General features: G+C 51.5%; 1 protein-coding gene across 1 annotated transcript in view; it reads right to left on the reverse strand.

The window, feature by feature from the left end:
- The window catches only part of LOC130707228 (rho guanine nucleotide exchange factor 18-like), a 54,449-nt gene that overhangs the window by 23,100 nt on the left and 5,769 nt on the right, over nt 1-25,580 (reverse strand). Inside the window, exons 2-10 of the mRNA XM_057540465.1 lie at nt 14,663-14,784; nt 8,038-8,303; nt 6,955-7,105; nt 6,176-6,290; nt 5,439-5,496; nt 5,065-5,109; nt 4,691-4,768; nt 3,680-3,782; nt 3,394-3,535 (exon numbers count right to left, since the gene is read on the reverse strand). Coding sequence (XP_057396448.1) covers nt 3,394-3,535; nt 3,680-3,782; nt 4,691-4,768; nt 5,065-5,109; nt 5,439-5,496; nt 6,176-6,290; nt 6,955-7,105; nt 8,038-8,303; nt 14,663-14,784 — 1,080 coding nt within the window. The remainder of the gene's footprint in view (nt 1-3,393; nt 3,536-3,679; nt 3,783-4,690; nt 4,769-5,064; nt 5,110-5,438; nt 5,497-6,175; nt 6,291-6,954; nt 7,106-8,037; nt 8,304-14,662; nt 14,785-25,580) is intronic.

Below are 25,580 nucleotides of genomic sequence, written 5' to 3' on the forward strand. Positions count from 1 at the left end.
CTCTACAGCCCGTGCTCTGCAACAAGAGAAGCCACGCAATGAAGCCCATGCACCGCAACGAAGAGTAGGCCCTGCTCACTGCAACTAGAGAAACCCCGCATGCAGCAATGAAGACCCAGGGCAGCCAAAAAAAAAAAAAAAAAGAAAAAGAAAAAAAGTTAAAAAATAAAATGAAAAGTTTCAGGGAGAAAAGGGATCTGCCGCCCGCTGGAGGGTTAAGAGAGTCCTCAGATAGATAGTTGTATACTCTAAGTTAGGGTATAATGCCAAAATGCAGCAAAAGATTCCGCTTACAAGTCCCAGGTCTGGTCTTTTTTAAGTAACAAACAAAACATTGTTATCCCTCCTGCCTGCCTTGCATTGCATTCTACGCGTGGTAATTCGTTGGTTTATGCTACCCATGGGCAGCAATCCACAACAGTTTCATGCTTATACCAAAGAATGGAATCTGATCCTTAGTACCTGGTATTTTGCCTGTAAGTCTACTGATAAAAGATTATTGGAAGCCAGTCACAGAATCTGAAAATAAACTCTAGTCTCTCGTTTACTATTTTAGGGCTTTCATAGAAGCCAAGGACTCATTGCAAAACATTTTTGCAAGGATGACCGCTTGTATTCCATCCAGGAACAATACATTTTTGCCTGGTTTAGGATTACCGGTAGCTTATTTCAAAGCGAAGGAAAACCAACTGAGCACGTGTTTGCTGTCTTTAGAACAGTTGGCAAAAATATGGTATGAAAGTGTTTTCATCTTCCTATTATTCTAAATATTATTGTACAGAGGTATTATTAATGCCGTTTTTTGGTGGGAAAACCTTAAAAATTGCCCCAAATATTGACATTAAGCACGTCAAACAACAGAGTGTCCTTGGTATGTTAAACTTTTGGTTTTCATGTATCTGTAATTTAATTTTCTTTTAAACTATAAAATTTTGCCTTTGGTACAACTAAAAGAATTAAAAGTTAATTTTATTAAGCAAAAAATAGGGACTTCTCTGGCGCTCCAGTGGTTAAGACTTCCTCTTCCATTGCAGAGGGTGTGGGTTTGATCCCTGGTCAGGGAGCTAAGATCCCACATGGCTCGTGGCCAAAAAACCAAAACGTAAAACAGAAGCAATCTTGTAACAAATTCAATAAAGACTTTAAAAATGGTCCACATCAAAAAAAAAAATGTTAAAAAAAAATTAAATGGCGTCATGTGGCAGTGGATTGGTGATCAGGGGCTCAGGCTCTGAGTTCAGACCCTGCTGTGTGACATTTGGCAAGAACTTAACTCCTCTGGGCCTCAGATTCCTCATCTGTAGAAAGGGGGAATACTAGTGCCTATCTTACAGAGTTGTGAAGCTTAATGAGGAAATCTGTTTAAAGGACTTGGTGTTTGGGATATTGTATCTGCTCAGTATAGTAATGTTACTCTCTAACTATTTGTACAAAGTCTTCTGTGATTGTAAAGTGACCTTCAGGAAATTAGTCCCTGTTGGAAACCTCATCTTCAAGGTCAGATGTGTAAGGGGTTCATTGATCTGTTGGCTACTGTAAGTCACTTCCCTGGGTCTTCCTTGCTGCTGGGAAAGCTAGCTCGGGGATCGGCAAACTTTGGCTATAAAGAGCCGTAAGGTAAATATTTTCAGCTTTGCGAGCATGCTGTGAAATACTCAACCCTGCCATTATAGTGTGGATGCATTTCTGTACTGTCCACGGCCCAGTCCCGGATCTTTGACCTCATTCTTCCTCCTGCTAATCTCCCACTTGCCCCTTGAATTTGATGCCTGAGATACAGCTCCGTGGGGCTTGATCCTGGCCCTCCAGGGAAGTCCCTGTATCCAGCAGACCTCACCCCACCCCCGACCCCCAGAAGAAGAGATTAGGAAGTCAGCAGAAACAGGAAGTCACCTGCTGCTTAAAAGGACTTTAAGATGCTGAAGACTTTGCAAAGCCCAGGTGGCCTCCGCTGAAAACAGCTCATGTGTCAGAAAGCGGGTTGGAAATCTTTCAATGCAGAGAAAGCTCCGAAGGGGAGACCCCTGACAAGAGCGGCCGGCCAACAGTCCCACCACCAGCAAAAACAGTGCTCCGGAAAGAGGGAGGACTCAGGAAGAAGGAAGACGCCCACGTGTGGGGCCAGGCAAGGAAGAAATGCAAAACCTGCGGCTCAGGTCACAGGGAGGCACCTGCCCTGCAGGTGGAGGGACAGCTCTCACGCACAGCCCATCCTGGGGCCAGTTCTCTATTGCACTCCCCAGTGATTCTCACCGGGGCAATCCTAGCCCCCAGGGGACATTTGGCCACATCTAGAGACATTTTTGGTTGTCATGACTCATGGGATGGGGGGTAATAGGTATCTAGTAGGTGGAGACCAGGGATGGTGCTCAATATCCTCCAATGCACAAAACAGCTCCCCCTTCCCCCAACAAAGAATAACTAGGCCTCAAATAGCAATAGGGCCAAGGCTGAGGAACCCTGCACTAGCCTGAATTTGCAACTAACATGCAGTTGCCGGTGCCTCCTCTCTCTCCCTTACAAAGCCCGATTTATTTTCAAAAAGGTGATATGCTAAATCTCAGAAAAGGCCAGAGTCATCTCCCTCCAAGGCCTCTGGAACCCAGTACTTTTTCCTGAGCAGACACCATTACCCCCCAGACAGCCCCGGGAGGCAGGAAATTGCCTGTTATGGGCTGATCGTGCCTCCCCCCCGCCACCGACCCCAATTCATATGTTACAGTCCTAACCCCCTCAGTACATCAGAAGGTGGCCTTATTTGGAAATAGGGTCATTGCCAATTTATTTAGTTCAATGAGGTCATACTACGGTAAGATCTGCCCCTAATACAATGTGACTGGCGTCCTTAGGAAAAGGGGAATTTCAGACGTAGACAGGCATACAGGGACAATGCCATGTGAAGATTATAGTTCTGCTGGCACAAGCCACCGGACTTCCAGAAGCCAGGAGAGACACCTGGGGTGGACCCTTCCCTAGCACCTTCAGAGGGAGCCTGGCCCTGCTGACACCTTGATGTCGAGCTTCTTCAGAACTGTGAGACAATACATTTCTGTGGTTTAAGCCAACCAGATGGTGTTACTTTGTTACGCAGCCCTAGCTAACTAATATACTGCCCGAGTCTGGATTTTGCCAAAGGATTTTTGCAACGACGAAAGCTGAGACTTAAAGGGAATTTGGTGGCGGCGGGGGGGGGGGGGCGAGCTAATCAAATGGTCCCTGCTCTTAGGGATGGATCCCTGGTGACATCCAGGAAGCCAGGGTTGGTCCAAGCTCAGAAAGGGTGAAATAGGACGAGGATGCAAAGAGCGAAGGAGGCCGTGAGAGCGATTTAGGGGAAGTGAAGGAGAGAAAGTGGCTGCCATCCAGGGGGATGGGCTGGGCCACCAGACTTACCAGAGCTCAGAAAAGGTTTGCCACACAGCGGGCAGCTGGAGTGGCCAGAGAAGGTTCCTTGAGCCAGCTGGTGCCCGTTGACACATTCTTTCCGCTCTCGAGCATCCTGACCTTTGTCTTTCAGAAGCACTGGGCTCTTCCCCTGTTGGGGACAGAGGTGGGCCTTAGAATGCTCTGTGCATCCGGTCTCGCCTCGAGTCAGAGAGATCTGGAGCCAGGGGCACCCTGACAAGCTGCAGAAGGCAGAGGGGGATTTCCCCCCCTACCCCCGGCCCGGCCCCCTGACCTTCTCCTTCTGCCTGGTGACTCGGCATCGGAGGGAACTAAGTCTGCGCTTCACCCTGGCACTCCTGTCACTTCTCTCCATCTTCCCCGCTCTGTCCTCGCTCCTGAGGGGCAGAAAATTTGGTGAGGAGGGCGCAGCAGACCCAGAAGGCCCTTCTGAGCCAGTCCTGCAGGTCGCCTCTGGGATCCACCTGGAATCTGTCTCCCTGAGGCCCCTTCATCCTGTTTCACCCCTGCTGTGGTCCCTAACTCTCTCCCTCCTTCTCTCACTCACTCATTCACTGAACAAACATTTACAGAGGTTTGCAAATTTCAGGAACCATGGGGACCAGGTTTGCAGAGGGGAAGGTGACATGGTCTCAAACTTGAGGTCCCTTGATGGGCCGTGTCCATCTCAGCCTCCTCCCTCTGATTCATGCCCCCTTCCTATCTCATCAGCCTAAAATCCTGCCCATTCTTCCTGTGGGATATCTGTCAAACCCGGCTTCCCTCTTCCCATCCAATGCTCCAGCCCCAGATCGTGCCTCTCCTGGATGACTAGCACACCCTCACTTAATAAATATGTATTAAGTCATTGACAAAGAAACCCAGCCCCTGCAGAATCTAGTCCCTGGAGGGAGATTCCGTACCTGCAGTCTGTACCCCTGACAGAGCTGTGCTCCTTTGCCTCCCAGGTGTGATCTGGCCTCTGCTGACTCCCCCTCCCTCCCCTCCTCCCAGCCCCACCCTGACACTGTTCCTGAGGAAGGCACCGATTTCTTTTCCCCATCCTCATTTCTTCGTATTGCTGAACTCCTACTCTTCCATCGGAACCCAGCTCAAGCTGTCACCTCCTCCAAGAAGTCTTCCTCTGCCCTCCCAGGACATATGAGGAGCCCCCCTACCACCCCTACCGTTGCCCTGGCGGTTCCAGTGAGAGGATGGGGGCCCCAGCTCCTGCCCCCAGCTCAGGGCCCCCAGTAACCTCTTGTGGGAATCCAGTGGAGGCCCGCCAACAGCTCTGCGTACTCACTCGGACAGGAACTCAAACCAGGTGAGGTTTGAGTGGGCTCCTCCGGGGCTGATGGACAAGCGAGCCCTCTGCCGGGCCCTGCAGGATCAGAGGGGACAGACACAGCAGCCCTTCCTTCCTCCCGCAGATGCCCCCTCTCGTGCCCCTCTCCCTCTGGGCTCCTGTGGATAGGTGTGCCCCCCGTGCCATGTCTGAGATCCCACCATCCCTCCACATGTGGGCTCACCTGTGCCTCCTCCCACCTCCCCTGTCACCGTTTTCCTCCCATTTCTCCTTGTCTTCACACCTGTCCCCCTACACTTTCCCCCTACACCTGTCCTCCGCATCTGTCCTCACATACCTGTTGCCTCACACCTAGCCCCCTTTCCACTTACCCATGGTACTGTCGGAGTTCTTGAAGCACCTGCTGGACAATCAGCCTGCCATGGCAGATAAAAACAGCCCACAGTCGCCCCACATAACAGACATTCCCCAAGGCGAGCTGTGATTGCCCGACCCGCTCCCGGGTCCTGATGCAGCCCCTAAACTGGAGCCCCAGCCCTTCCCCATGCTGTCGAGAACCTTTCTGAGGGGCCTGGGTCCCTCTCCTGGGAGAAGGATGGTGTGGTAGAGAAGATCGAGATTATTATAGTGGGACAGTGGCCGGTCACTTACAGCCAGTGATGCTACACCCTTCATCCCTCCTCCCCAAGCCTGGACTCCTTGGCTGTCCAGGGGGTCCCTCCCTGACCCAGGGGCGGACACTCACACATGATCTGGCTCCACGTGGTCCTTTTCCATGCACTCGAGCACCGGTGGATCCAGGCCTGGAATCAGCCCCCAACCCAAGAGGCACAGGCGTGAAGGGGGCCCTGGGGCAGGACCAGCCCGGCATGGTGCCCCCTGAACCCACCCCTGCAGAAATGGAGACTGTCCAGATGTGGTTTGCCACTCTCAGGGGAGGAGAGGTGAAAAGAGGGCAGAGAGCCAGGGATGGAAGTGTCCCCAGCGTGTCATGAGTGCTTAACGACTGGCTAAACGTTTACACATATGCGGTCAGTGAACCCTCCAAGCGACCCTAAGGAGATACACTAATCGTCCCATTCTCAGCGAGAAAGCTGAGGAGGCTTAGAGACTTGCTAGAAAGTGGTAGATTCCGGTTTGGCCTGTAGGTCTGTCTGACACCAGAGGGACACAAGCTCTTCAGATAGAGATTCAGAGACAAAGGAGATAAAGAAAGAGACAGAGTCAGAGGGAGAAGAGGGAGCCCTGCGGGTCATTGCAGTGTTGTGTCCACCTTGGAGGATCCCTGGCGGGGGTGGGGGGGGCGTAGGGGTGGGGGAAGGGCAGATGATGCAGGAACCACCCCACCCCTCCCCCAGCATTCTGCCCATTTCCTGTCCCGGGGACCCTAAGCCCCCTCCACCAGCCCCATCCAGGGGACCCTCCAGCAGAAACCCCCTACTCCACTTGGTTTCAATGAAGGAAACCCCCAGGCTGGGCTACCTTGAACCGCTGGAGCGGGCACTTCCAAAGCCGGAAAGATTTCCAGGGAGCTGATCTCATCGAAGGACACGGGAACCGACCGTGACCTCACTCTTTTTTCGGGGCTGTCACATTCCTGCAGGGAATAAGCATCTCGCTAAGCCTGGAGACAGCCCAGGCTGCAGGCAGGCTCCCCGGGTCGAGGGTCCCCAGCCTTCAGCTGCAGACAGGGGCTGCCCCCAGCCGTGCGGCATGAGCACAGAGTTGGAACTCCATAGCAGCTGAGGACTGGGGCCATACCCTCCCCAGCCATGAGCTGCAGTCCTGCCAAGGACAGACCCCAGCTGTGGGCTGGAGCTCTGGAATTCTGAGCCACAAATTCCAGCCATGGCCAGTAATTTCCCCCCAGGTCATGGTCATGGGCAAAGATGCCCCAGGCCGAGGCAACAGCTCCGAGCATGCATTCCCCAGGTTTGGGCTAAAATCTCAGACCTCAGACGAGCCCTCCCTGCTTCCAAACTCCAGTCGCAGGCAGGGCCTCCTTCCAGCTGCAAAGATGCGGAGACATGCCCCTGCTCCCCAGCCCAGGGGTGCACTTATGGCCAAGGAGCCCAGCCCAGCAAAGGACCTTCAGGTCTGGGCTGCAATCTCAGGACCCAGCGACTCCCCAGTCATGGGCTGTACCTGCCATGATAAAGCAGTCCCTCCAGCTATGGGCAAGGCACTCCTTGGCACCTGCAGAGACAGTGCCTGGGCCCACAGGTGTGTTATTATCTGGGGTGGCTTCAGCTTGCACCCACCTTGTTTGGTGCCTCTGGGGGGGTTCTGCCCCCAGACAGACACCCTTGGGTCCAGGCCTGCAGACCCTCTCCTGGCAGGTTCAGAGCAAGGCTGGCCAGTGTCCGAGGGAGACAGGGCCCCTCATTTGCAGCTGAGGCTTCGAGGCTGAGCCTGGTGGAGGAAGGGAGGGAGTCGGGTCTCTTCCACCTGGTTGCTGCCCCAGCTCCAGCATGTGAGGCATGGGGGCCTGGAGGGAACCTGTGGGTAGCCCTCTGGGGGGGCAGGGCACAGAGAGGGGTCCAGCTCTCCCAGTACCAGAGAGGTGGGTGGGGAGTCTGGCTGGGGGATTTGATGCTGAAGTTCCATTTCCATCGCAGGCCCACTGTTTTTTGTTTTTTGGGTTTTTTTACCTTTTTTTTTTTTGGCCCAGTAGCATGTGGTATTAACTTAGTTCCCTGACCAGGGCTCAAACCCATGCCCCTGGATTGGAAGCTCGGAGTCTTAACCACTGGACCACCAGGGAAGTCCTCCCTCACACTGTTTATTTTACACAGACTGGATTTCTATCTGGGGGGACCTGTGAGGGGTGGAGAGGGCAGCTAAAGCACCCCTCTCTACCGTTTGGGGCTGCCACTGTGGTTTGTGGGTGGCACTGAGCATGCATCTGTGTTTTGATCACAAGTGCATCTGTGGCTTTGTGCACGCATGTGCAAGTGACATGTTTATGCGTCTCTGGGTTTGAGCAGGGGGAGGGTGCACGCCTGCGCGTTGAGCGTGGGCGTGTACGCCCAGGGTGCACGGGCGGGTGTGCACATGTAGGTCCGAGCCTGCCGGCCGGGTTCACGCAGTTCCAGTCTGGGCTGGTGCACGCTCCTTCAGCGTGTGCGTGCTTACCCATGCACACGGATTCGTGTGCGCACGTGGGCTCTGTGTGCAGGCCTGCATCTCCGGAGAGGGCCTTTGGGGCTGCCTTCTGACAATGCAGACACCTCTGGTGGCCCTTGAGCTAGATGACAGAGAGGCAAGGGGGCAGCGTGGCCTGGCCGCCCTGGGGGTGTGTCCCGGAAGGCGTTAGCTGGGGGTGGGGGGTGAGGACGACTGACCTCTGCCAGGTCTCAGAGCAGCTCCGCGACCTCTCCCAGCTGCGTCTTCGAGGCAGGCCCTGGGACCCTGCCAGGCTGGAGAAGGGCGAGTCTTCTCCGACTTCTTCGCTAGGGGGCCCACTGCCCCTGGCCCCCCTAGACTGGTTTTGTGAAGGGACCTCAAGGCCCAGGTCCTGGATATACTCACTGCCCTGAAGGTCCCCCAAGTCCAGGCTGAAGTCCTCCGAGCTCTCGCCATCGCCGAGCAGCCCTGGAATTCCATCCTCCTGGAGATGGATGGGGAAAAGGCATTGACCGAGGGCAGCAGAGGCCCCCAACTCCCAGACCCTGCCCATCCCCCTCCCGTCCAACCTGGGTTCAGCGCCCATCTAGTGGCAGGGGGGGTAGAATGGGGGTGGTACCCTCAGTGCAATGTCTAACCCAGGCTTTCAAGGTTTTATCCCCCCAAAAGGGGCCAGAAATCTGGGCTGGCAGACCTGATTCCACCTCCCTTACTGAATTTCTGTCTGATGGGCTTATGAAACAGACAAAATAACCTCTGTCCTGTCGGCTCACCCAGCTTGTTTTAAGCCTCACGTAAGATCATGCCTGTGAACGCAATTTGTAAAAACACTGCACGGAGGTCAATTATCCTCGGTGCTACTGCTACTGGTGGAATTTCAGGCAGTGTCAGGGCTCCTAGTCTTTTTTTGTTTTTTTGGCCGCACTGTGTGGCATGTGCTATCTTCATTCCCCCACCAGGGATCGGACCCGCACCCCCTGCAGTGGAAGCGCGGAGTCTTAACCACTGGACCACCAGGGAAGTCCCAAGGGGCTCCTAGTCTTTTCCTGGGGCTGCTTAGGGTGTCTACTCATGGGTCTCCTGTACCCTAAGTCTCCCTCCCAGGCCTAGGGTGAGGCAAGTGAGGCACTCACCTCGGACAGAAAATTGTAGGGGGTGCCCCAAAACTCAGGAATCAAGAAAATCATACTTTAATACAATATTAAAAAAAAGAACTCAATGCAGTGCAAAGAGTTCCATGATGAGCAAATTACCAAAATGTTAAGACATGACAGTTTCGGACCCCGCACCTCGCTTGCCTCCCCCTATTTCCGGCCCTGCTCCGTCCTACCAGAGGGTAGCCTGGAACCTCTGCAGTCCTAAATCCCCTGCAATAACTTCCGCTCCCGGACAGCAGAAGCCTGAGCTCGTGAGCACAGTGCAAAGGGCTCCAGGGTCGGCTACCTCCCGCTTCTGGCCCCTCTGCAGCCTCACGTTGCAACCCACCCATGAGGCATCGATGTGCCAGGCGCTGTTAGACACGGAAGATACACAGGGGTGGACGACGATTGCCACATCCACCAAAGCAGCAACCAATCTGCACCCAGAACTACACGGGTGTTAGCCCTAATGCCACCGCAGCTCCACCAGGGGGCGTTGTTGTCCCACTTTCCAGATCAGGAGACAGGCTCAGGGAGGAGAAAGGACCACACAGTCCTGGGCCACACAGTCAGTAAACCGCAGAGACAGAGCCAAACTCAGATCTGTCTGGATCCAAAGCTCTATCCTCTTTCTTACCCTTGTTACTCTTCTTTTTCCTCTCTCTCCCTCCTAGTCATTCTATTTGTCATTTTTTTCCCCCCCAGCCAGAGCACCTGCTTTTTCCTCCCCTTGGAGAACCTCTTCTCCCAAGCCACCCAGGGGCAGCCTGGTGAACTCCTATTCACCCGTCAAAACCCAGCTTGGGCATGCCCTCCAGGCTGCCTTCCTGACTCCTCCAGTCTAAATAAGGTGTCCCTCCTTTGGGCTGTCAGGATCTGCAGGACAGGGACTGTCCTTTTCCAGGCTTTTGTTAACACTGTCCTCAGACAGGGCTTTGTGGGTAGGTGGGGAGTCCTCTACCAGCGCTCCATGCAAAACCAACCCTGAGATGTGACCCCAGACATCTATGTGAGCTCAGGCAGCCCTTGATGGACTGTCCCAATTGGTGGCCTGAAGGGCCCACTGAGCAGACCTGGCCCCCTTCATGAGCTCTATAAGAGGCCCCCAGGATAGGACTGACAGATAAAATACAGGACGCCCAGTGAAATTCCAATTTCATATAAACAACGAATTTTTTTTCTAGTGTAAGTAGATTCCAAACATTACAATATTTGACATTCAAGTCTAACTGCGCATCCTTTAATTTTATCTGCTCAATGTTGCAACCCTATTTATCCCTGGACCATTTGGCCGGTCATGGCCAGTCTTTACTAGGGGAGGGGGAACAGGAAGGTCCCTGCTAACACTTGGTGTGGGGAATTTTCAGAGAAGCAGCCAACTGAAAGTGGAGAACACCTGCCAGCCAAGAGCCACTCTCTTGGTCGGCTGCGGATCTTGGCTGGCAGGACTCAGGTGGCAGTGTCCACACCTGCTGTGGAATGAGGGTGGAAGAGCTATGCAGGATCTGGCTTTTTCTCTCACCTCCGCCACTTGGAGCTTTCTACAGTTTTGACACCTTCCTTCTTTTTTAAAATCGTAGTAAAGTATACATAACATAGAATTCACCATTTTAACCATTTTTAAGTGTACAACTCAGTGGCATTAAGTACATTTACACTATTGTGCAATCGTCACCACCGTCCATCTCCAGAACTTTTTTTCATCTTCCTCCAAAGAAGGTTTGTACCCGTTAAACAGTAACTCCCCATTCTCACCTCCTTGAGCCCCTGGTCACCTCGACTCTACTGTGTCTTATTGAATTTGCCTATTCTAGGGACCTCGTATAAGTGGAATCATACAATATTTGTCCTCTGGTGTCTAGTTTATTTCACTTAGCATAATGTTTTCAAGTTCATTCGTATTTTAGCATGGGTCAGGACTTCCTTCCTTTTAGAGGCTAACATTCCATTGTATGGATGGACCATATTGTATGGATATAAACAAAACTACATTTTGTTTAGCCATTCAGTCTTTGATGGACATTTGGGTTGCTTCTACCTTTTGGTTCTTGTGGATTATGCTGCTATGAATATGGCTGTACAACGTCTGTCTGAGTCCCTGCTTTCACCTCTTTTGGGTAGATCTGCAGAAGTGGGGTTGCTGGATCGTACGGCAATTCTCTGATTGGCTTTTCGAGCCCCGGCCATACTGTTTTCCATGGTCTTGAATCTTTCCTTTGCACCCACTGATCTTTTTTTTGGGGGGAGGGGGGCTGCACTGAGTGGCATGTGGGATCTTAGTTCCGCGACCAGGGATCGAACCCACGCCCCCTGCAATGGAAGTGCAGAGTCTTAACCACTGCACTGCCAGGGAAGTGCCTGCACCCACTGATCTATCTTGCTTCCCCCCACCTCCCTGGCTGTTCCTTCTCTGCCTGCTGCTTCCTCCCTGTATCTTTCATATACCAGGGTCCCTCTTCTTCAGTCTCCGTCCAAAAACCCCACACCTCTGGCCCTGGCTGGTCCAGGTTCCCCTGGTGCTCCTATGACTTTAGCGGCAACCTTCCCGAGATCACTCCAATCCCATCCCTGGTGCCTCGGTAACCTCTGCCAACTCCTGTCTCCTCTGCCACGGCCCCAAAAGTTTCCTTGCATCTCTGGTTTTCATCCTCCTGTAAATATAAATACATCAGGACAGCCTCTTGGCCTGGGCCGGGCCGTCTCCACTCCCTCTCCTACATCTGGCGTCCTTCACAGGAGGCAGAAGTGGGAACCCTGCCAGAGCTTTGGGTGGAAGGGGATGGTGGGCAGCTGTGGCAGGTACCAGCGATGAAGGGGGAGGGAGGGGGCTTTGTCCTTTGCTGGGGAACTTGTATCTTTCCTCCAACATTTCCTGGGTCAGAAATGGGAGCTGGCCCACTGAGGGCCTTCCCAGTCATCTCCTTAAACATTTGTATGCTGGCCCTGATGCCCCAGAGAGGATACAGGAAATCCAGCCTCCTGCTCCCTGGAACCCTGGGGAACCTTGAGGGATGGATCGCCCCTCAATGGCAGACCCAGAGACGAGATGTCCCAGGAATTCCCACTCTACCAAAGGGCTTGCTGCGTGCAGATTGAGATAGTACGTGGATCAATGTTTTTAAAAAATGTAAATAGTTATTTATCTCCTTGTATATTAAGAAAAAATAGCACACCAAAGCAACTTCAAGCATATCATTTCTCTGGTTCCATTTCATCGTGTAAAAAAGGAATTGATTTCAAACAAAAGAGCAAATAAATAATAGGGACAGACAGTTTTCGGATGGTTGGAACGATAGAAAGGCCTTAGTCAAGGTTTGCATCCCTCGCGTGTCTTTTATTAGCTCAGTGTGACCTCAGGCAAGTTTCTAACCCTCTCTGGGCCTCAGTCTTCTCATCTCTAAAATGGGCATGATGCTGCCTTCTTGTAGGATTGCTGGGCAGGTAAAATGAGATGATGCTTACACATTGCAAGCCCTCGATCAATGGAAACAGATATTGGTTGTTGAAACCATGGTTGTTGTTTTTATACTTCAGGAGTCAGGGCCCTTCCTCTGGGCGAATTGATGACCCTGCCAGATGGACCTAATTGGAGTAGACTGATGACTAAATCCAGCGATTATAATCAAGGATGAGCGAATGTTCTAGAAAATGGGCTGGAGAAGAACTGAAGGGGGGCCAGCTGGCCCTGTTTGAAGAGACAGAAATTCTGGTTTGGAGTTCTACTTAGAAAATTCCTTTTTTGTTATTATTATTTTAAACTTAAATTTAATTTTTTTTTAAGTTTGAAAATAAGATTTATTCTAAGCCAGATCATATAGAAAATTCCTTTTTTTAAAAAGGACAAACCCTGGGGTAATCACTGGTGTGCAAAATCTACTAAGGACAACTCAATTAGGACAGGTTAGACCATCTTTAGACAGTTTCTGTAACAAAATAAAACCCCCAAACCCTACTTCCAACCACATAAAATAGTGTCTATGTGACATGTAAATGATTTCTTGAGCTGGCTATATAGGTCAAGTTGCATATATTTTAAAATAATTTACATCTTACCAGTATATATATCTTTTTCAATGAAAAGTCCTACTGAATGTTTTTTAAAAAGACAGAAAGAAGGAAAGAAAGGAAGAAGAAGGGAAGAAAGAAAGGAAGGAAGGAAGGAAAGAAAGAAAGAAGGAAGGAAGGAAGAAATCAGGGAGGGCTTCCTGGAGGAAGTGACAGTGAGGGAAGCCCTGAGGAATGTGTAGGAGTTAGCTAGGTAGAGGCTCTGGGTGAGGGCATTCCAGGCATTAAGAGAACAGGATGTTCAGAAGCCTGCTGGCTTGAGAGCTCATGGTGCTTCCCCCCAAAACTGGCAAGATTTCCTTATGGCTGGAGGGGTGTGTGTGGGGGAGGGAATGGGGTTGGATCAGCAGGCCTGGTAGGCCAAGGAAGGATTTAATCTCTTAAGTTCCAAACAATGGTGGTGTGGAGGCCAGGGGGCTGTGATTTGCCTTCAGAAAGATTATGCAAGATGCAGAGCCCAGATAGGCTTGGACAGGGGCAGGGCTGTTGCAGCAGTGAAGATACCTGTGCAAATCACCTGGGTGAGCAATTACAGTGGCCTCCACCAGGGCAGTGGAGAAGGAAGGAGAGACATGGACAGAATTGAGGGTTGTACAGGTGTAGTGTTCACAGGGCTTGGGGAGGGAAGGGCAAGGATGTTGCCTTCTGCTGCTTCCAGCTCTGGTGACCAACTAGATAAGGACACGGATGTCGGTGGCGGGGCTTATTTGGTGGTGGTGGGATAGAGCCTCCCTGTATATACCCAGGGCTCCCTGCTTCTCCAGGTACACGCTTCCTCCATTGCCATCCTATCTGCCCGATCGCCTGCAGCCCAGGGTTCCTATTCCAAGAGGTCCAGAGCCCTGGAAGGATCCAGAACTAAACTTGAGTCCTGGTCCTGTCTTCATTTACCCTGGATTCTCCCTGACACCTAGGCCAATTCTTTCCCTGCTTGGACCCCAGTATGCTCTTCTATAAAATGACAGGGGCAGATACACAGAATTTCCTACATATGGTTTGACTGTAATGGACCCTCCTTCCTTAGTGTGGTGGGTGTTATAAAATGCCACCCAGACCCCCTCTTCAGTGAGGATGTGCTGCCCCAGATGCCGGGGGTGGGCTGCCAGCAGATGGCTGTTGGCTGTCAGTTTCCTTCTGGGAAGTCACATCCCTTCCTGGGCAGTCCACAGGCCACGACTGATTGATGTGGGGACGTAATGGCTTGGCCATCTCAGCCTGATTTAGGACCACTCTGCAGGGCTGTTCTAGCTCAGAGGTCCCCATGGGAGCTTTTTCTTCCTTTTTCATTGATTGTTCTACTCACCCATGCACCCATCTAGCCACCCTTCCCTCCTCCCTCCCTCCCTTCCCTCCATTCTTTCATCCATCCATCCATCCACCCATCCATCCATCTCTTTTGTCAATCCTTCCTTCCTTCCATCCATCCATCAACCCTCCCCTCTACTCATCCCACCCTCCCTCTTCTTGTTCCAGAAAGGATTCATTTCCTCATCTGTAGAATGAGATAATAACTACTCTGCCATGTTTTGATGAGAGTTCCCTGAAATAATGCACACAAAGTTCCTGCAGGTGCTAAAAAAGTGTACTTGCTGCCACAGGCGTCATCAGCTCCTGCCCGTCTCAGCAGTCAGACACATGCCTGCTCATCCTCCATGACGGAGAAGTCTGGGTCCTCAGGCCTCCAGGGTCCACCGCTGCTCTTGGTGGCTGAGTCTGCAGCTCCAGAGTCAAAGGGCTGGACACATGGCTTGGGCTCAGAGCCTGTGGGGAAAGGAGGGACAAGGTGTCATGGCTGAGAGGGAGACCTGAAGAGTCAGGGCCTGAGTGCTGCATCTGGGCCTCAGTTTTCTCATCTGCAAAATGGGATGGCAGGGGAGGATGGTCCCAATGATTTTTTTTTTTTTGGCCACACCCTGTGGCTTGTGGGCTCTTAGATCCCTGACCAGGGATCGAATCCAGGCCCTCAGCAGCGAAAGAGTGAGTCCTAACCACTGGACTGCCAGGGAATTCCCTCTTTAAGCCAACATACACGACACCACTCGACACCACCCATGCTGAGCCTGGGACAGATATTTCTATTCAATCCCAAGGCTCTTTCTTCCTGAGCCATGGTGCCCTCGGAATGCTTCCCAGTGCATCATTTTTGGAAGCCATCTCCAGCTGATCCGAGTTAGCTCATGAGATGAAATCGATTTGTCATGCCTGCTCTAGCAAAAAGCCCTCATTTGCTAGAATGGGTCCCTAATACCAAATGAAAGTACCCAGTGCCCACACTTAGAGGGTCTCTAATGGTAGAACTTCAGGCTGTCTCTGTCCCTATATTGTACTTTGAGTTCCAGGGACCCCTGGGTGGCATGGTATCGAGGAGAAAACAAGGGGTTTGGGGTCAACCAGACTGTGTCCTTGCCTGGACCTGCCCCTAATGGCTGCACACCTTTGGGGAAGTCACCTCTCTGAGCCTTAGTTTCCTCACCTGGAAGGTGGGTGTGATGGTGCCCACCCTTCAGGGCCCGATCCTGGGGTGCTTGGTCACCTTCCTTGCCCTCCAGGTCAGGAGGGTGCCCTGGCTTGATCTTGGGTGTTGGATGGAGCCTTTTGCCGTGGGAGAAACAGGCATCCCCGACTCTCTCCCCCTGCGCCTTACACTGCAGCTAGAGCACGTCACCCCTGCCTATCCGAATCCCCACGGAGGTTACCCACCGCCTGCAGGAAGAAGGTCAAATGTCTTGGTCCAGCCACTGATGTCCTCCAGGATCTTCCTTCTGTGCCTTGTCCCTGCCGCTGCAGGACCCACTGCCTAAGAGCCCCCCATTCCTGTTGTAGGGCCGCCTGCCTAAAGACCTCATCCTCTTCGCTCCAGAAATCTTCGTCCACCCCCCACCTATGGTGCCTCTCTCCCGCGCATTGCATTGCACTGCATTGCATTGCATTGCACTACACTGCATTGCATTGCACTGCATTGTGTTGTACTGCACTGCACTGCATTGCATTGCCTTGGCATCTGGACTCCCTTCACTCCTCCACACCCCCTGCAAAAACATCCTGGGTCCTGCTGAAACCAGGAAGCTGAGGGGAGAGTGCCTGGAGCTGAGGCTGGAGGATATGGGTGAAGGTGGAGGCGAGGAGTCCAATGGAGGTGATACCCAGAGAGACTGACCAGCACATTTGCGGTAAGAGCAATAGAAGCTTCAGGAAGGGCCAAGGTGGGGGTGGGGAGCGGGATGGCAATGTCTTTGGACAGTGGCAGTTAGGTCCTCATCCATTCCTTAGCTTGGGTCCCCTGTGGCTGGGTGACCCCATGTCTCAGCTTGCTGGGGACAGTCCTGGTTTATGCTACTGAGTCAAGTAATGATTAACAGTAGCCCACTTTCACCCTCCAAAGGGTACAGGTGGGGTGATCTATTTTGGGGCCACTCTGCCTATAACCACTGCAGCTGGCAGAGGGGAAGGGGTGATGCTGTCCTTTTCTATCCCAACATGGGGTGGGCTCTCTGTACCCACTTAAGTTCCCTCTCCTCCCAGCTGTGTAAGTACAAACACTGCCCCAAGTTTTGGGGGTGCCGACAGTTGTATAATTTGGGGAGCCTTCTTTAAGAAAACGAATACAAAATTGTGAATGCAAAATTGCTGGGGCTTTTGGAAGGTAGCAAGAACAGCAGAAAATAGCTAAGGCAGAAATAAACACATTTCATAAACAGATGAATGAAAAGGTATCACATGGGCAGAAAAAACTCAAGGAGGGGCTTCCCTGGTGGCGCAGTGGTTGGGAGTCTGCGTGCTAATGCAGGGGACACGGGTTCGAGCCCTGGTCTGGGAAGATCCCACATGCCGCGGAGCAGCTGGGCCCGTGAGCCACAATTGCTGAGCCTGCGCATCTGGAGCCTGTGCCCCGCGACGGGAGGGGCCGCGATAGAGAAAGGCCCGCGCACCGCGATGAAGAGCGGTCCCCGCACCGCGATGAAGAGTGGCCCCCGCTTGCCGCAACTGGAGAAAGCCCTCGCACGAACCGAAGACCCAACACAGCCAAAAATAAAAAAAAAAAAAAGAAAAAAAAAATCAAGTAAAAAAAAAAGAAAACTAAAAAAAAAAAAAAAAAAACTCAAGGAGTCTGGGAAACATTTTGGCAATTCTTCAAAAAATTAAGCATAGAGTTGCCATACGACGCAGCCGTTCCACTCCTAGGTCTATACCCAAGAGAATGGAAAACGTAGATCCACCCAAAAACTTGTACATGACCGTTCATGGCAGTATTATTCTCAACAGCCAAAAGGTGGAAACAACCCAGATGTCCATAAACAGATGAATGGATACACAAAATGTGGTCCATCCATACAATGGAATATTATTCAGTCATAATAAGGAATGGAGTTCTGGGAGTTTCCTGGCGGTCCAGTGGTTAGGACTCACGCTTTCACTGCCAAAGGCCTGGGGTTCAATCCCTGGTTGGGGAACTAAGATCCCACAAGTCGCACAGCACAGCAAAAAAAAAAAAAAAAGAAGGAATGGAGTTCTGACACCTGCTATACCATGAATGAACCTTAAAGACATGATGTGACATCACAGAAGTCAGTCACAAAAGACCACATGTTGGGGCTTCCCTGGTGGCGCAGTGGTTGAGAGTCTGCCTGCTAATGCAGGGGTCACGGGTTCGAGCCCTGGTCTGGGAGGATCCCACGTGCCGCGGAGCGGCTGGGCCCGTGAGCCACAACTACTGAGCCTGCGCGTCTGGAGCCTGTGCTCCGCAACAAGAGAGGCCGCGATAGTGAGAGGCCCGCGCACCACGATGAAGAGCGGTCCCCGCACCGCGATGAAGAGTGGCCCCCACTTGCCGTAACCAGAGAAAGCCCTCGCGCGAACCGAAGACCCAACACAGCCAAAAATAAATAAATAAATAAATAAAGTAGCTATAAAATTTAAAAAAAAAAAAAAAAAAAAAGACCACATGTTATGTGATTCCATTTATATGAAATGTTCAGAGTAGGTGAATCCATAGAGGCAGAAAGTAGATTAGTGATTGTCTAAGGCTGGGGAGAAACGGGAAACTTTGGGGTATGACTAAAGGATACAGATTTCTTTTGGGGGTGATGAAAATGTTCTAAAAGTGATTGTGGTGATGGTTGCACAACACAGGGCTTGTGGGATCTTAGTTCCTTGACCAGGGATTGAACCCGGACCTGGCAGTGAAAGCGAAAGCACCAAGTCCTAACCACTGAACCGCCAGGGAATTCCCATCACCGCGAATATTCGAGAAACCATCACTACTTGCCCAGCTCCTCTCCCAACCTGACTGAGGGCCTCTGTTCTGCTGCCCTCATTCAACCTTGCATCTCCCGCGAGGCAGCTTCTATGACTCAGGGAAATGTAGAAACACAACAAGCAGGCTGTGAAGGACGAGAAAAGCCAGATGTGGGGTTGGGTCCTGGAGGCTGATGGGAGCTTGGAAGGGGGGCGGAGCCGCCTGGAGGGGCCGCCCCATCCCTCAGCCAAGGCCCCGGGGGGTCTCAGGAGAGGATGCAGGGTCTGCCTGCTTTCCTGGGCAGGGGTCTCACAGAGGCCTGGGGCCTCCCGCAGCCTGTAGAGGCCAAAGGCAGAACCTTATGCCTTGCATCTGTGACCCTAAAAGTCCGGGATCCAAAGGCTAAAGGTGAAAGGCCAGGGCTGAGTTTATTCTTTGCATGGAAGCTTCTGACCCTGGAACAGGCCGAGCTTGACCCTGATGACAGACTCCATTCTGATCCCAGTGTCACATGTTGAGCCTCAAACTTTGTGTCACAGACTGAGCCCCTAACCCAGTGTCATAGACTGAACCTCAACCTAGTGTCACTGACTGAGCCCTGACTTTGGTGTCATGTACTGACTCCTGATCCTGGTGTCATGGACTGAGCCCTGATCCTGGTGTCATGGACTGAGCCCTGATCCTGGTGTCATAGACTGAGTTCCCATCCTAGAGCCACAATCTGAACCCCAACCGTCATCATGTGCTGAACCCTGACCCCAGGTACAGACTGAGTCTTAGTTCTGGTGACAGATTATCTCCTCCAAGCTCCAGACTTTGTCTCCAGTGGCCTCTGCCTTTGTCTCCAGTGGTGACTGCCTGATATTCCTACCCGCACTCCAATCTCAAGCTGTCAAGGCCAAACTCCTTGTTTTCCTTCCTCCTTCTGTGTCCCCATATCAGTGTGACTGCACCCTCTTCCCAGTGACCCTGCCAGAGACCCGGAGATGAGCCTTGCCTCCTCACTACCCCTCAGGACACCAAGCCCTGTCAATTTCACCTCCATGACATTTCTCTACTCCATCCTCTTTTCTTTTTGCCTCTGCTACTATCTTAATGTCAGCCTCCATTATAGCTCTTTCTACACAACCACAACTCTTGTTGAGATTTTCCTGCACAAACGATTGCCAACCACAATTGGCTTCTTCTGTCCCAGTAGCTGGTATGTCTTCTTGGCATGACATTTCAGAGAGTCACTCCCCTTCCTCTGGTCCTCACCCCGAGACTCCCCTTAGAACGACATTCGAGCCCTTTTCAGTCTACCCTCTCAACTCGCCCCACACACCTGAGCCCCTAACTCACTATTCTCCTGTGTGCCTCTGTGCTGTTCCCACCACCCTTTTCCACTCTTCCTGCCCTGGCAACCAAGGACTTTCTCTAATCCTTTGCAGACCATCTTAGCCAGAGGACTTTGGATTCGTCTGCACCCCTTTTCTACTCCCTGTTGTACTTTAACTGGCTTACTTGTTCGCTTCTAGACCAGGAGTTTCACAGGCCAAATCTGACTCAACACCTGATTTTGTAAATAAAGTTTTAGTGGCACACGGCCACACCCATTCGTGTACGTATTGTCTGACTGCTTTCATGCTACAACTGCAGAGTTCAGTAGTTGTATCAGAGACCATATGACCTGCAAATCTGAAGACACTTACTCTCTGACCTTTTACAGAAAAAGTTTGCTGTCCCCCGCTCCAGATTGTGAGGCAAGTTCTGTATCCAACCCACTTTTACACCCCCAAGTCCCAAGTGGTAAAATCTTATGTGTGTTGATCAGTTCCAATATGCCTTGCCTTGTGCTAAGCCTGTCATGTTCTTTGCATTCTTCTATCCTCACAACAACCCTCTGAGTCCCTACATTATGGAAGGGGAAACTGAGGCTCAGAGAGATGTACTGACTCATCCAAGGTCATACTAGACTGGCAAGAGGCAGAGTTGGGATGTGAACCCAGGTATTTCTTGCTCCAAAGCAAGGGCTCACAACCACACAGCTATCCTGTGGTGAGCATATGAATGGATAGATGGGTGAATATATGGTTGGATGGAAGCTTGGATGGTTGGATGCATGAATGAGTGAATTGTTGAATAGATGGATGGGTGGTTAGATAGTTGGCTAGCTGGCTGCCTGGCTGAAGGGAAAGTTGTCTGGCTGGGTGGTTGGATGAATGGATGTTTAGATGAGTGGATGGTTAAATAAATGGACGGATGGGTGGTTAGATGGAGGGATGGATGCATCGATGCGTGGATGGATAGTTGGCTGGCTGGCTGGTTGGATGGATGGACGAGTAGATATTTAGATGGATGAATAGTAGGGTGGTTAGATGGATGGACGGGTGGATGGATGGATGCATGGATATGTGGATGCATGGATGGATAGTTGACTGTCTGTAGGGTTGAACGGATGAATCGGTAGGTGGTTGGATGGATGGATGAGTAGATGGTTAGATGGACGAATGGATGGATGGATGTGTGGATGCAGGGATGGATGAATGGGTGGAGAGTTGGGATAAGTGTTGTGTCAGTGTCCAGTGGCAGTGATGCATTACATTCAGGAGGTGGTATTCTGAGGGGATGAGGAGGGGAGAAACGTAGATAGAAAGAGGCAGAATTGTGGCAGAGAAGCCAGGCAAGAAGGAAACCAAGTTGAGACACAGAATGCACACATTATATATACACTTATGATGTACTGGGGAATGAGTGAAAAAGTATGGCCGAAATGGGTAATTGAGCAACTGAGGGGAAGGGCCAGTGGGGCTCTGCCCCAGGGAACTTCCTACAGGTCCCAACCCCACTTCCATAGTCTTGTCTGCCTCTCCAAATCCACTCCATTATCTTCCCAGGAGGTCCCATCTGGTGCCCAGACAGCCAGTTACAGAGCTTAAGAAGGGCACAGAAAGGCGAAAGAATGGAAGGACTCGGTTAGGGGGTCCCTCTCTGCTCCCCACCCCCATGCTTCTCCCTAAGGAGCCGCCTATCAGCCTGTATTCAAGTTCTAGGCAGACTCTTCCAACAGCAGCCCCTGCAGCGTCAGCCATAAAAGGGTTGAAGAGTTACCACTGGTTCCCACAGCTCACTCCCCAACCTGTCAGCCTATAAGTCACAGCTTCAACCTTCCCAGGCAGGGAGACAGGGTGCGCTGGGCGGCCAAGAGTGGGTAGACCTTCATAAGGATCTGGGTCCCAGGTGGGATCCGTGACTGATACCCTAATTCTCTAACATTACCGTCCACTGGTGGATTTAGAAACCCTCCCCAAGCCCTCCAGCTGCCCACACTGGTAGCTTTGTTCACTGGCCAGAACATACCACAGAGGCAGCCTTGAGACAGACCTGGTTCCAAATCCTGGCTCCTTCAGCATGTACTTGCTGTGTGACCCTGAGATCATCACTCCTCCGTTCTGAGCTGAACCTCACTAGGACTCAAAAACTGGCAGCAATCTCCACCGTTATGACTGCTCTTCTGTTGCATCTCAGTCTGCACGCCACCTTCTCCCTCCCCAGCCCCAGCCTCCAGGTCCCCCGATATTCTCGATATTCCAGGCTCCTCCATCACAGTGCCTGGCACACGACAGGTTCTCAACCAGAGTGTATGTAATGAACAAGCTAATGAATCTTCTTATTGACTGCTCTCCTGCATGGAAACTCATTCATGAACAAGTACTCGGCTTATGCAGGGGGTACGGGGGGCTCCTATCACACTATCCCCCGTGCCCCATGGCCTTGGACACCATCTGGCTATCTTCCAGGACTAAACTCCTGCCGAGATTTAAGAAATGCCTTTTTGCAAAAGCAATTCACCCAGACCTTGGGGGATATGATACAAGGGTCTCTCCAGCCCCCACGTAGTAAACTGAAGTCCTGGGACCCAGGGGGGCTACCAGCCAATGTGTGTGTGTGTGTGTGTGTGTGTGTGTGTGTGTGTGTGTGTGTGTGTGTGTGTTCTAGGGAGATGTCTACCAGAATTTCTGGAAGTCTCAAACCTTCCTTTTGCTGCCTCTCTGAACCTCTGTCCTGCAGCCATACGGGAACAAATAGCGTCAGGAGCCCCCAGGAAGCCACCAGGCTACCCCAGTTCTAGGGTGGATTCTCCTCCTACAGATTTACCTCCCAAGACAAGTTCCTGGCTGAGCCTGGGGAGACGTTTCCTCTGAGACAAGAGGGACCCCACAAGTCTGTGATGTTCTGTTGGGGTCCCAGGGAACCAGAGATCATGAAATTTGGGGCTGGCTCAGGCAGACTCTGTGCCCCTGGGCTGAGGAAAGGCTTGGGGTGGGATGGTGGGCGGGCTGTCCAGGGAGCCCTGCCTGGGTGGCCGGTGCCCACTGTTCACTGCCTGCCCCCTTACCTCTCTTGAAGGCCCATCGCTTCAGCCAGAGCTTGGAGAGGGCCGGCCAGGAGTGGTTGAGTGCCGAGCTAGCCATGGGGGCCGTGTGTGCGAGCATGTGAGTGAACAGCGGATGACGAAGGCAATCGGCTGGGAATATCTGCCAGGACGGGGCTGCCAGCAAGAGGGGCGGAGACTGTCTGCAGGGGCTGCCAGATGCATCAGCTGATGGGAGCTTGAGGCTGGGGCGGGGGGGGGGGAGGGGGGGCGGCCCAGGGACTCTAGCCTTGGAGGAGGCCAAGTCCTTAATACTACCCCCCACCTCCCCTGCCCTATAGGCTTTTCACCCTGGCTGGACAAGACATTCCCAGAAGGAGCTGAGGGTGCAGTGAGGGGTCCTCAGAAAAGATGTATAGACTGGGTCCTGATGTGGACCTGGGTATTCATGAATGTCTGAGTGTTTGTGTGTGTGTGTGTCATTGTCTCTGTGCTTTTGACAGTGCATTTGTGTGTCAGCAGAGAGTGTGTGTTTTCAAGTCTTGAGTGTCAACTTGTCTATGGGGGGTGTATATAAGCATTTTAGGGGTTTTTTCCCCAGTTTCATTGCAATATAATTGACATACAGCACCGTGTAAGTTGAAGGTGTTACATATACGGTGAAATGATTACTACAGTAGGTTTAGTTAACTTCCATCATCTCATACAGATACCAAAAAAAAAAAAAAAGAGAGAAAATAATGTTTTGTTGTTGTTGTTCTGAGGCAAACTCTTAGGATTTACTGTCTTAGCAACTTTCAAACACACCATGCAGCAGTGGTAACTATAGTCACCATGCTGTGCATTACATCCCCAGGACTTATTTATCTTATAACTAGAAGTTGGTACATTTTGACCCTCTTCATCCAATTCCCCCACCCCCATCCCCTGCCTCTGATAACCACAAATCTGATCTCTTTTTCTATGAGTTTGGTGGTGGTGTTTTTTTTTTTAATTTAATTAATGAATTAATTTGTTTATTTATTTATTTTTGGCTGTGTTGGGTCTTTGTTGCTATGTGCAGGCTTTCTCTAGTTGTGGCGAGCGGGGGCTACTCTTTGTTGCGGTGCGTGGGCTTCTCATTGCGGTGGCTTCTCTTGTTGTGGAGCATGGGCTCTAGGTGTGCGGGCTTCACTAGTTGTGGCGCACGGGCTCAGTAGTTGTGGCTCGTGGGCTCTAGAGTGCAGGCTCAGTAGTTGTGGCCCACGGGCTTGGTTGCTCCGTGGTATGTGGGATCTTCCCGGATCAGGGCTCGAACCCGTGTCCCCTGCATTGGCAGGCGGATTCTTAACCACTGAGCCACCAGGGAAATCCCTGGTGGTGGTGTTTTTTTTTTAGATTCCACATCTAAATGAGATCACACAGTATTTGTCTTTCTCTGTCTGACTTATTTCACTTAGCATAATGCCCTCAAAGTCTATCCATGTTGTTACAAATGGCAAGATTCCCTTCCTTTTTTTATGGCTGAATAATATTATCCACGCAGTTTTAAAAATCTCTGTGATCCTCTGTGTGTGTGTGTGTGTGTGTGTGTGTGCGTGTGTGTATCTGAATGCCCATCAGTATCTGTGGGGTTGTATCTACATGACTCATCCGGGACTTGGGGAGATCAGCATCTGGTATTTGTGGGGGGTTTTTGTGTCTGCCTGGGTTTCTTTGTGTCTACTTTTGTGTCTTTATCTCTGTGTGCATCTGTGTGGGTGCCAGCCAGCGCCTGTCTGTACAAGTGCTGCCCCCTGGTGGTGGAAGCCTCCTTACTTGCATTTTCACTAATGTCTGAAAAATTCCTGGCTGTCCCTTCTCTCTTCAGTGACCTCTCAGCCTCCACCCTCCCTTCTCAAAGGGTTAGGCACAAGTCTGTCTTTACCTACACATACCTACTGGACTCCATCATCCACTGAAGTCTTATTTCCATCCCCTCCAGTCTTCTAGCTCTCTCTGGGGCTAAATCTAATGGGCGCTTTTCAGTTTCACCTTTACTGGACAAGTATGACCACTTTCTTCTTGAAATCCATTCCTCTCATGCCTTTTCTTCTTCTGTCTGCTCCTTCTCAGTCTCCCTTCCTGACTCGACTCCTCTTCCTTTCTCTGCCTGACCTTTAAACTCTGTGTTCCCAGGGCTCTGTCCTTAGCCACTTCATGGTCTCCCCACTGGCCTTGGTGACCCCATCTGCACCTCTCTCATCACCTCCGCTATCCTATTATGAGTAGGTGGCCTTCAAATTTTTCACTCACAAAAAGACATAAAAACACACACTCTGTACACCAACACCACCCAATACACTTCCCAGTGCATGTAGACAATGGCAAACATACACACGCAAATAGTCAGACATATGCTCACACACACACACAATTATACACAAACAGCCAGATACATACATAGAAATCCAGATAACAGCTCAGGGAGATTTAAAAAATCACCTCCTCTGCTGTGCTCCAGGTTTTAATTCCTCATCTCCCACCACATACTTTTCCCTGGACAGACTACAAATGCCTATTGGATCTTCCAGACCTTTGGGTGGAGAGCAGATATGAGAACTTCAGGGAAATTAAAAGCAGTGAGAAGCCAGGAGGGACCTCCATCAAACTGATGGCAACAAAGACAGGGACCCAGGAGCCCAGAAACAGAGAAACACAGTGAGTCAAGCACAGTTAGCAATGGAGGCTTGATAAAAATCTTGTGTTAAAATTACAACAGGGGTTGGGCTTCCCTGGTGGTGCAGTGGTTGAGAATCTGCCTGCCAATGCAGGGGACGCGGGTTCGAGCCCTGGTCTGGGAAGATCCCACATGCCGCGGAGCAACTAGGCCCGTGAGCCACAATTACCGAGCCTGCGCGTCTGGAGCCTGTGCTCCGCAACAAGAGAGGCCGCGATAGTGAGAGGCCCGCGCACCGTGATGAAGAGTGGCCCCCACTTGCTGCAACT

Source organism: Balaenoptera acutorostrata, chromosome 2 (assembly GCF_949987535.1).
Source record: "Balaenoptera acutorostrata chromosome 2, mBalAcu1.1, whole genome shotgun sequence".
In the NCBI taxonomy this organism is placed as follows: domain Eukaryota; kingdom Metazoa; phylum Chordata; class Mammalia; order Artiodactyla; family Balaenopteridae; genus Balaenoptera; species Balaenoptera acutorostrata.